At 46.3% G+C, this 12121-nt stretch overlaps 1 protein-coding gene across 1 annotated transcript in view; it reads left to right on the forward strand.

The window, feature by feature from the left end:
• The window catches only part of fibcd1b (fibrinogen C domain containing 1b), a 40799-nt gene extending 31960 nt beyond the window's left edge, over positions 1–8839 (forward strand). The window contains exons 3-4 of the mRNA XM_047045230.1: positions 4063–4242; positions 6546–8839. Coding sequence (XP_046901186.1) covers positions 4063–4242; positions 6546–6808 — 443 coding nt within the window. The 3' untranslated portion in view covers positions 6809–8839. The remainder of the gene's footprint in view (positions 1–4062; positions 4243–6545) is intronic.
• Positions 8840–12121: the final 3282 nt, after the last annotated feature.

Consider the following 12121-nt stretch of genomic DNA (forward strand, 5'->3'; position numbering starts at 1 on the left):
CACAGCCTCTCTGCAGCGGAACACAAGGAGCCACCGCTGAGCCCACTGTCCTCAGAAGATGGGTTATTGTTGTCAGAAATGGTGCAACGTGTGTTCCGAAACACTGAGGGACTTGGAGTCCCATGTCGTCTTTGAAATCCCTGTAAAAAGGTTCTGAATGGAACCTGCGAGTGTTGTTGCGGAGCCCCCACTCCGAGTTATCAACAGACGCGACGGACAGTCCACTCGTACGCCCCTTGCTTCGGTTGCCAGCTGGGAGTGTGTCTCTTTTCAGAGGCAACTTGTCATGCTGGTGGGCTAACATAGATGGTAAACGTTAATGCGGTGATGGTAAAAACAGCTCTGTGATTCAACGTTATGGAAGACAACTTTGGAAGAAGGCATTGAATTGTGGGCCCGTAAATGCACGTGACAAAATAAACACAAACTTGGTGCTGGTTAGTTGATTTGACGGTTACATGTATTTTTTCTATTCGAACATGCGGCATGGCTTATCATGCAATGTATTCATGTTATGAGTTCCTGAAAGAAATGAGGGCATGATATGGAGTGAATTACCATTGCATCAAATCAGACTTTCTTCTTCTATCTCACTACAGTAGCTTCATCACATGCTCGTTCATCAGCCATATTCTTCTCGATGTGATTAGTCATGCCAGTCAGGAAAGCAGACGCCTGCGTTCCTCCACCCCCCACCCCCCCCCACCCCCACCTCCGAGTCGTGAGAAATCTGGAATCAATGCCAGAGACGAGAAATTAAAGAGGCCTTTGTTTGATCAGTTTGTCTCTCTAGTCTGACTCTTCACCTTGACCATGCCAGTCCTCCCAAAATTCCGGCTGGGTGTCTGAATAGCCAATCAAGGCGAGGAGGAGGGGAGTTGATCTCCTCGTGGAGCAATCAGTGTGGTAATTCTAGTGCCAACCCTGAAAAAACAACAACTCTTGTTCGGTGATGAGAGACGTTTAAATAACCCAACAAAAGCATTTAATTAACGTCCTTCCTCACCTGAGCGTTTATGTTTTAACTGGAGTGGAGCTCTTTGTTGTTTGAGACCATCTCCCATTTTAATTATTTCAAATCACTGTCTGGTACAAATTCTCATGGGGTTTAATTAGGCTAAATTAAAACGATGTAAATTCAGACTGGAAGCGTCAGGGTTTGAAAATAGAGTTGTGTTGTGTCGCCACATTTCTTCTTTATCTTTGCTAAAGAGAAAACATTCCTTGTCTTCCTTTTGAAGTTTGCTCACATCCACTCAGTCCGTTTTCCCTCGGGGGCACAGCTGACGTCGACCGCTAAAGTCTCACAGCTGTGGGCGTGGCTTGTGGGTGTTTCTGTGTGTCTGTTCCTGTGCATGCGTGATTCTGTGTTTATTTTTCGTGTGTGCGTGTGCATCATTCCTGTGTCTGTGTGCGCGTCGGGTTGAGTGAAATGGCTTTAGAAGCTTCTGTTGTTCCTTGAACATAGGGAGGGATACCTCTCGTGATGGGTGACAGCACAATAAACCCAAAATACATAGACCTGGAGGAATGGAGTGAGTTACAAAGGGAGACAGATACATCAAAGTGAGTCAGAAAGTGAGAGACAGATAGCTTGAGGTAATACTACACACACCCAATAAATGTGGAATTCTGACAGCAGGATGCGTGAGGAGTTGGAGTTTTGCCTAACGCTCGTGTGTGTGTGTTCCACACGCTCCAACCACAGGCTCCCAAAACGATTCTGCAGGTTGGCCATGTACTCAACAGCACTCAGCTCTTCCAATCCTAACCTTGCTGAGTCGCTGTGGGTGGCTGGCTTTCCTCCATTTTAGAGCGTTTGAGTCCCCTCGAGCTATGTGGGAATGGGGGAAACCCTACGGAAGTTTCACCCACCCTCTCTTCTCTCAGGCTATCCATGCCCCCTGAGGAAGACAGTGTGTCAGGAGCTGGATGCAACGCTGGAGGCAGCGCTCCCTAGTGTTTGACTAGCTGCATTGCGGGATGAAACCATGTGCCCAGCGCCGAGTTGTGCGTGTCTCCTCCACCTTACCAGCTGTCGTTCTCTCATCCCCCGGAAACATTACCGGTCGAACAGCGGGAGAAAGTACAGAGAACGGAGGGGCGGATGGCAACATTTTCCTCCAGCGGTCTCTCTCTCTCTCACTCTGTTTCTGTCTCTCTGTCACTCCCCTCGATCTCTCCCTCTTTTTCTTGTTACTTCTCTTTCTTCTCTCTTAATTCATTTCAAGTCAAGTGCCTTATTGGCTTGAGGGATTTCAAATATTGCCAAAGTAAACATATTGTGCGGTATTTACATTATATTTAGTCATTTAGCAGATGCTTTTATCCAGAGCAACTTACAGTAAGTATAGGGACTTTCCCCACGAGACAAGTAGGGTGAAGTGCCTTGCCCAAGGACTCAACGTCATTTGACACAGCTGGGAATCAAACCGTCGACCTTCTGTTTAATAGCCTGATTCCCTAACCGCTTAGCCATCTGCCCCCCACAAACACCACCGAAACTGCATGTGCCCACAAGCTATTTGCATATCTTTACATACTATTTGAAAAACTGCTCAATGCAAGTTCTTAATCTAACATAACATGTCATAGCAATTTGCTTAATTTCTAAAGTAATACTGTATTGAAATTTCGAATCAAAATGAAACACTATCTGAACAATTACACATACCTAGCTGTGTAGTTTTATGAGTGACGGTGTCCTTGTTGGTTGACAACCTTTGCTTGTGTTGTGGAAGAATTAGTTGACATGAGACCATATGGAGTGTTTTGGTTGAGTGCATTTTGGTCGGGACAATAACTGCTGTGACATGAGTAATTAAAAGTAGGTCCTAGAGTTAAAAACTGTAATGAAGCATTTCATGTAGACCTGTGTTTCAGATGTATGTGCACAGTCTCTCTGGATTGTCCAACCTTTATTCAGGGCTAGATCAAAGCCTATTCATCTCAATCACTTCCAGGAAATAAGATGAGATTCATCATTGAAAAGAAGGACATGCAACGTTTTATAGAATTACAGAATTTCATTGAACCTTAAAGACCAGATTGAATGAGGATGGCTTTCTCCCAGCAGTGGAGTGGGAAGCATGTAGCTCATTAGCGCAGCATAATGAAGCACTGTCGTACTTAACTAGCACACACTGCAGTTTGTGCTCTGTCTGTCTTTCTGCCTTTCTCTGTATCTGTCTCTCTAAGTATTAGAGGTGTGTGCAGTATTGAATTCCTACTCACGGACTCCAAAGTCCGACTCCAAAGACGCGCACACCCCTAAAGATCTGACATGCTCGCATCTTGATTCCCATCATGTGAACAGATATGGTCTTTAAAAAGAGACCAGGTTCTACAGGGACGGGACTGTGTGTTTCTTGTTTTGGCCCTCTGAATCCAAATCTTTCATCCTCATCCCCCCCCCTATCTTACTGCAGTCATGGTTTTTGTTGCGGTGGAGGGGTTACATTTACATTTAGTCATTTAGCAGACGCTCTTATCCAGAGCAACTTAGAGTAAGTACAGGGACATTCTTCCCGAGGCAAGTAGGGTGAAGTGCCTTGCCCAAGGACACAACGTCATATGCACCGGCCGGGAATTGAACTTCAGATTACTAGCCCGATGCTCTACCCGCTCAGCCACCTGACTGCCTCCTGGGTTAGGTTGGAGGTGGCTCTAAGTGATTGTGGGTTTACTGGGATGTGTGGGGAGATGGGCTCCGATCATCGCGTGTTGCCCACAGGACATCGCACTTGTCGGGCTGGTGGTGTGTGTGGAGGGGGGTGGGGGGGGGGTGGGTTGTTGTTGTTTTCCTGGGAGCGCAGGATGAGAGGTTTTTGAAACAGACTGCTGGTGTCTCTCGAAGCAACAGGGGGAGGTTTCTCCCTCTGGGACGCTCTCACAGAGGTCAACTCATCTGTCTCTCTCTGTCGCTCTCACATGCAAACATACACAGTGGCTCTTACATATATGATTGCCTTTCTTTATCTTGTTTGTGAAGTCGACTCCGAGCGGCATTATAATTATTCCCTTTCTCCCTCCTCCCTTTCCATCCTCCGTCTCCCTCCACAGGCTTGAAGCAAATCCACGCTCTGTCCATCCAGGGGAACTATGAGATGCGCATTGACTTGGAGGACTTTGAGAACGGCACGGCCTTCGCCCACTATGGAACCTTTGGTGTGGGCCTGTTCTCCGTTGACCCTGATGACGATGGATACCCGCTCACCGTAGGCGACTACTCAGGCAACGCCGGTATGCCCACGTGTGTGTGTGTGTTTAAGCATGTGTGTGTATATTGGTGTGTGTTTGTGTGTCTTTTCACTACTTGTTGTCTGTCTGTGTTCTGGTTAAGCGACATGATGTTGTTAGGCTACATTAGCAGGTTAAGCTACGTGATGTAGTTAGGCTACATTAGCAGGTGAACTACATTAAGTAGTTAGGCTACATTAGCAGGTTAAGCTACATGATGTAGTTAGGCTACATTAGCAGGTTAAGCTACATGATGTAGTTAGACTACATTAGCAGGTTAAGCTACGTGATGTAGTTAGGCTACATTAGCAGGTGAAGCTACATTAAGTAGTTAGGCTACATTAGCAGGTTAAGCTACATGATGTAGTTAGGCTACATTAGCAGGTTAAGCTACGTGATGTAGTTAGGCTACATTAGCAGGTGAAGCTACATTAAGTAGTTAGGCTACATTAAGCAGCCTAGACGGTGCCAGGGAGTGTTTATGTTTGACTCTGGGTGTGTGTTCTCTCATGTCGCTAAGCAGCCAGTCTCCCATCACTATGAATTATTCCCAATTAATTACTCCCCTTGACCCACAGCCTCAACACCGATTCACTGTTGCAACAAAGAAGCAATTTAAGGAACCTGTGGGGTTGAGAACGCAGATGAAGAGGGAGTCAGAGAGGCAAGGAAATGGTTGGTTGGTGTAAATGGCAGATAATGAGAGTTAGGGCTAATGTACTTTTGAATATTTCTGAGGGACAGATCGTCACAAATCGAGATCAAATTGACTTTTTAATGAACTTGAATGATTGGAATAATAATTTTTGACAAAATGTTGTCCTATTTATTATTGCTATCTGACAACATATGCTACATGATTTACAGGTTTTTATTGTTATTATAATTTTCAATGCCTATTTATTATTATTATTATTATTTATTATTATAGAGTTATTGTTCTGGCAAATCAAATAGTATTGCTTTGCCAACATGGAAGGAATACATCATTGGAGAGAAAAAGGAGGAGGAAAGACAGGAGAAAGAGAGGCAGAATGAAAGAAAGAGAGGAAAATAGGGAGAGAGATAAGGTAAGGTGTCAAGCCTGCCTCTCAACAATGGCCACAACAACAGCTCTGACCTTGGCATGACGCGCTTGTCGGATATCAGAATAGCCTGATCATTCCCCCCCCCATCCCCGCAGACGAGCAAAGTGACTTAGCCTGCCTGACTGGATGGCTGTTTGTCTGTGATCTGAGACACGCAGACAGGTGCTCATTTTGACCAGAGGCAGCGGCCTCCTAATGGGCTCGCCCCCCCTCTCCCTTCGCCTCCTTTCCACCCCCAAGGTGACACTGAGCAAGCAGGAAAAAAAGGAGTCTCTAAGTGCTCCTATCCCCCCACCCCACCCCAACCAGAGGCCATCATCAGCTTGTCAACTCTACACCCGGGGAAAGGGACTGATTGTGGGTTGCAGAGGAGCTTGAAGGAGATTGGGGGGTACTGGGGGGCAAACGGGACTGGGAGAGGGAAGGGTTGGGTGGGAGGTATGATTTTGTATTGGGCCACACGATCAGTGCAATTAGGGTGCTGGAAGTCTCTATGGTCGAAGGCTACGTCCACATTCATCCGGATACATTTGTATCCGTTTTCCCCTATTTCGCGTTGTGTTTGCCGCTGTCATCCACTTTTAATATTTCAACTGAAGAATGGACCTCAGACAGACAGGCGGATATGGGCTTGGCATGCGAACGTCAGAGATGCGCTTGTCAGAGCATAGTATCCGTGGTCAGTGCGGGGGCCTTTGATAATTCGACAACAAAGTCGCCCGCCTGCTGTCGTTAATGAGCAGTCATGCACGCACACGCCCCTCCTCCCTTCCCCTCCAACTATGTGCTTTCAATCAAAGATGAAATAAATAAAAAGTATCCTCCTTGTTGATTTAGAAAATTAATGCAAGAGATGTGACAGGGCTGTGTTGGAGAGACAAGCGCTGGATTGGAGCTTAGAGGAGATAGCTGTACTGAGGATCACTTTTAACTGACAGCTCTCTCCTTTCTCTCCGTTTGTCTGTTTCCCCTCACCTTCACCTCTTTTGTCTTTACCCCTCTCCTGCCCCACCCTCCCTTTCCTTTTTATCTCTCCACCTTCCCTCCTCTCCTTTCCATTCTCTATTCCTGTCCAATCCCATCCCTTCCGCTACCCTATTCTCACATCCCTTACTCACCCCTCTCCCACTCTCCCACTCTCCCCTCCTCACCCTGCCCCTTCTTCTCCTTTCACCCCTACATTCTCTTCTGCTCTCCTCTCCCCTCCACCACCTCCAGGAGATGCCTTGCTGAAGCACAATGGCATGAAGTTCACCACCAAGGACCAAGACAACGACCACTCAGAGAACAATTGCGCCTCGTTCTACCACGGCGCCTGGTGGTACCGGAACTGCCACACCTCCAACCTGAACGGGCAGTACCTGCGTGGTCAGCACACGTCCTACGCCGACGGCATCGAGTGGTCTTCCTGGACCGGCTGGCAGTACTCCCTCAAGTTCTCCGAGATGAAGATACGGCCCACCCGCGACGACAGCAAATAAGACAACGAGGGAGTGACGGAGAGATGGAGAAGGGATGGAGTGGAGGGGATAAATAGAGAGAGAAAGGGAAAACACTGGGAGGATGAAAAGGAATTGTTATGTCATAAAAATGAAGCGTCGGAAAGCCCCAACTGTGACAGCTAGACTGTGTACTTCCTGTCTTTGTTGTGTTTCTCTGACTCAAATGGATCTCTTTTATTGGTTGATGATTCCCTGCTATTTTCTTTGTTGATCTGCCCCCCTTCCCAACCATTCCCACATACAACCCCACACACCCCAATCCAGTGTCCAAACAAAGTTTGCTTTGCTGCTATGTTTCTCGGTTTTGATTGGTTCCTTCTCAGTGACCTTCATAGCCTTACTGTCAATTCACACACTAACACACTATCCACTTCAGGTAGTCATTATTTCTTGTCAGTAAGTACTGTGTGACCCCAAACGTCAAAATAATGTATCCACTTTGAGCACTTAAGGATCCTTCAGACCCACAACCATTACTATAATAATGATACAGTAGTGTTTGTGTGCGTGTATGTGTGTGCGTGGTCAGGAAAGCCTGTCCTCCATTTTGCTCTTTTCTGAGCTAGGATAGGAGAGAAGAGGTGAAGTGGACAGGGAAACCCAGGGTAGGAGAGGAGAGATGGCAGGTAGGGAGAGAGGCCAGTTCTAGTCTCTCATGTGAACAACTTGTGTGGTGCAAAGGTTACATTAGCAGACTAGTAGACTAGGGGACATCAAACAAGTCAGATGTTTTATCCAGATGTCATTCTAAATCCATCACCATAATGATATCTTTAAAATTGAACTATACTGTATATTTAAAAGGTAGGAGTGTTGAATCTGCAGACTGTCTAGCTAGCTAGCTAACATTAGTTTGTAGGCTTGACTGCCTCTATGGCTAAAATGATATGACCGAGCAAGCAAGGCAGTAAATTATGTCTGTTTAACAAAGTAAGTGTCACCATTCATATTACGTAAAGTATTTGCTGTCCACTGCTGGTGGGAAAAAGCAAATCAAATGTCATCATAGCCAGGAGTGTCAAATGTCACAAGATCGAAAGTAAGTAGTAAATCCAAAACTGCAATGCTAGAGCCTCAAATCTGTCAGAATTGCACATTGTCTGTAGGATAATCGTACCACGTAAAAGAGTGCTTACCAAGCAACATAAGTTAGAAGAAGTTAGAACTGGTACTGGTATTTTCTGTGTAATTTTTCCACTGGCTGAGCAAAATAAATAAAAAAGATCTTAACTTTTGGGGAGATGAGACGAGAGGAGAGGTTGGGGAGGAAGGAAGGACAGAAAATAATCAGAGAAAAGTTAGAAATAAAGTAATCTATTTCTAGTAAAAAATACTAGAAAACAATATTTGGAGTAGAGAGACAATTCCCCATGCTCCTGAACGCCCCATGCTACCGTACTTGTAATTGAATGCATGCCATATAGAATTGTACAGTATGATGGAAAGACTGACAAAGAGAGAGAGAGTTACAGACAAAGAGAGAAGTCGGTGAGGAGGTGAATGAGAGGAGACCATTATCTATCTGTCTGAGGCCATTAGGAAGCATATTGGGCACTTTGTCTGGTCACCCTGCCAGCTGATCACCAGCCAACACACACAGCACACACAGATGGCTGTGTGATTAAGTGTGTGTGTGTGTGTGTTTGCCACTCTCTGCCCTCAGTGACGGAGGCACAGTGAAGATCTGAGCCCAGAGACACTTGGTCTCAGAGATCTAAAAAAACAAAACGCCCCCCCACACACATAAACACACACAGGCACAAACACACACGACAGCACTGACCCTCAATCCCCCTTTATCCAAACTTCAATACCTCACTCTCCCCACCTTTTTTCCTCTACACCCCTCTCACACTATGGCTCATATTTTTATTTTTATTTTTTCCACTTCTTTGACTCCGCCCCTGGTTGGTGGGTTGAGGCTGCGATGGGCATGTGGGGAATGTCCTCACAATAGCAGTTAAAAAGAAACGCAGTTTGCCTAAACATGATTTTCTTGTCAAAAAGAACAAAAATATGTTGTGAAAGGACAACCACAAAAATATATTTGTCTGTATAGTATTACGAAAAAAAAAACTAAAAAAACACTTGTGAGGATGGAATATTCAATATTTTTTTAGTTGATGTATCATTTTGTTTTTCATTTGTCGTTCGTTTTCATGATTGTTTGTTTTCCTTTAGGTGTACTAAAAGCTTTAAGATATATTGTATGTAGATTTATTGTACATTGTGTATGACTTTTACAGCATGTAAAATCATTTTCATACTATGCCAAAAGATAACAGATCATTTGAGCACACAGACTTTACAGATAAGAGGACGTGAATGAAGAACTCGTAAACTCCAGAACGTCCATCAGGGTTCTCTCCATCACTTCACTGGCAGGAGGCGTGGCCTGCTCTGGTTTTAGGGGAGGGGCTGGTTGAAAATGGGTGGGGCTTAGTAAGCACAAAAGGGATTGTCCAATCGAGAAGCACAACTTCATATGGACACAAGATGCTAATGGCACAACAGGGAGACATGTTGGATCTGAGGGAAATTGTGGGTCCTCTACTGGACTTGGATCTGGGACATTTAGGCTCTGGTTAATGGCTGCAGCGGACATTTTGGCTCTTTCAAACCTTCTTGCTTTGGCTGCCATTTTGGGTTTGTAAAAGAGGACATGTTGGTCCTGCTAAAGACAAGGGGTCTTGCGGACATGTTGGCTCTGTTAAATACAGTAGCTTTGCCAAGCATATTGACTCATAGGAGACAGTGGATCCGGTGGTCACATTGCGGCTCTGTGGGATGTTCCGAGGGGACAAACTGAGTCTGACAAATGCAGCATTCAATCAGCCAGCCAGCCTCTGGCTCTGACCCGCACATTCAGCTCATTTTCCAGCAGCATCACAGACACCCTCCTCTAATAACACTAATTCACGTTACCGTGGAAACAGGACACACAGAAAAGAGCGGTAAGAATGCGGTCGGTATGTGTCTGTGCTGTAGACCAATCGGTGCACGGCAAGATGTAAATGTGGTTGCAAATTGAAAATGGAAAAATATGAAAAGCTAATCAATATTGATGTGTGAGTCAGAGATGTGAGAGAAAGGTGTGTGTGTGTGTGAGTTCGTACATACAGTGCATGCATGAGTCTGGGGGAGAAATGTTGAAGAACGGAAGAGGCCGTGTGTGCATACAGTTTGTGTCTTTGGAATTCCTCAAAGTATATGTGATGCTTCTGTGCAACTTGGCTCCCTGCGATTTGTGTTGATAACAGAGAGATTTAAATAAGCTAAAGATTTGTTCTTGTGATTTACGACTCACAAGAGTGGGTCCCGCTCCCTTTCCCCGTCCTGAGTGGCGTTTGTCCTTCTCCCGAACCACTCCCCCGCCCCCTGCCCCCACCCCCTCTCCATCTTCACCTGAGCATTGTGTGCACATCAAACCTTACACCTACATGCTCCGCTCTGTGTGTATGTTCCCCACCATCAACATCTGCTCTGCTCCCCCCCCCCCACAACCTGTGCCTGCTCTACCTCCTCCCACTCCCTCGCCGATCCACCACAAACCTCCGACACTCCCCCCCCCACCCCCTCCCCAAAACTGCCAGTCTCCCTTCTACCTCCCTCTCATCCCTTCCCCATACATGAAACCTCTCTTTCAGAGCCCCCCCTCCTCTATCCCTTACTCCACCCCCCCCATCCCACCCCCCTTTTCCACCCCTCCCTGGTGAAGTAATATAGATCGTTTTGCGGATTCTTGATAATGTGTTTTAATGTTCTTGTCCACATTTAATAAACATTCACATTTTATAAGTGGGAACCTCTCTGAGTTTGTTCAATAACATGGTGTGCGAGTTTGTGTGTGTGTCTGAGCGCAAGTGTGTGTGCGTGCACACACAGTATGTTTGTACGACTGTATAGGTTTAATCATGCATGGTTATTTGATCAATAACAATAAGTGTTTGTTTGTTTTCTTCTGTTATGCCTTTCTGTTCCTTTAATAAACGGAATACTGGGATTTCATCATCATAATGAAAACAAGATGGTGCACAGGGATTTGGCACGCTGTCAGACTTGTGTGTATCTTGTGTGTTGTGCTGCATTATCAAGTAAATCTTTATGTGTTCTAGATGAGGCAGAATCCACAGTCCAGCAGTGACTCCTCTATCCAAAAAGGTTTAACACAAGCCACATCACCCTGTCTGTCACACACCTTGGGGTGGAAGATGACGCGGACACATCGAAGCACTGACCGAGGACGGACGAAGCAAGGGATGGAGCGAAGGAGATGGAGGGAGAGCCAAAAGAAGTTGGAGGAGGATTAGCGAGATGCGAAGTGAGAATTGAGAGAAGGACACGGGTATCAAGGGGATGAGGGAGAGAGAGAGCGAGAGTAAAGGGGGAAAGAGAGAGGTATGTGGAGTGAGGGACAGAGACAGTGAGGGGGGGAGAGATATCTTGACAGTCTTGGAGAACAAACAAAGATTGTCAGTCTGGCTGTTCTTCTGTGATGGCAGGAACAGAACAGACACAATCTGGCTCCGCTCTGACAAGCAGTTCATCCTGGCAGGCCCTGTTCATCCCCTCTTTATCGCTCTCTCTTTCCTCCTCTTCTCTCTCTCTCTCTCTCTCTCTCTCTCTCTCTCTCTCTCTCTCTCTGTCTCTCTCTCTCTCTTTCTCTCGTTCTATGTATCCATCTATGTCTGCACTTCTTTTTTTCATTCTCTCCATCGGTCACACACCCACACACATTTCTTCAGTCTGTATGCAGTCCACAGCAACTCTTGCCGTGCACCGCAGCCAGAATTCTCAAGGAGACGAGTGTGTGACGGGATCGAAAACTTGCTCTGGATCATCCGGCACACACTCAGGACGTTATTCTCCCACGGATGAGCCAGTTGAAGGCCTTGAAGCTGGCATGCAACAAGGCAAACATGAGTGTCGTGTGTGAAAATGTGCAGCTTTGGCCCAAAGTAATGCTCCCTGCCCGTGTTGCCAGGTCTGTGCCGGGCTCGGTGTGGGGGGTGGGGGTGGAGAGGGATGGATGGATGGCAGAGCATGTCAGGAGGAAATGGCGGACATTTAATGACATGGCGTCCCTGGGGTGAGGCTGTACCTCACTCTAACTTTCCTCCATCAGCTCAATCAGGTGCAGGCAGGCAGCTGGGCGGTTGGTATTAGATGGAGGAGTCGCTGGGTTGGGATGGGGGGGGGAGACAGCGACAAAAGGGATTATTTTTGTCACCTTGTCTCACCCCCCCAACAGGGCCATCATTCTCTCCCCATTTACGTTTCAATGGAGGACCA

Source organism: Hypomesus transpacificus, chromosome 22, assembly GCF_021917145.1.
Source record: "Hypomesus transpacificus isolate Combined female chromosome 22, fHypTra1, whole genome shotgun sequence".
Lineage (NCBI taxonomy): Eukaryota > Metazoa > Chordata > Actinopteri > Osmeriformes > Osmeridae > Hypomesus > Hypomesus transpacificus.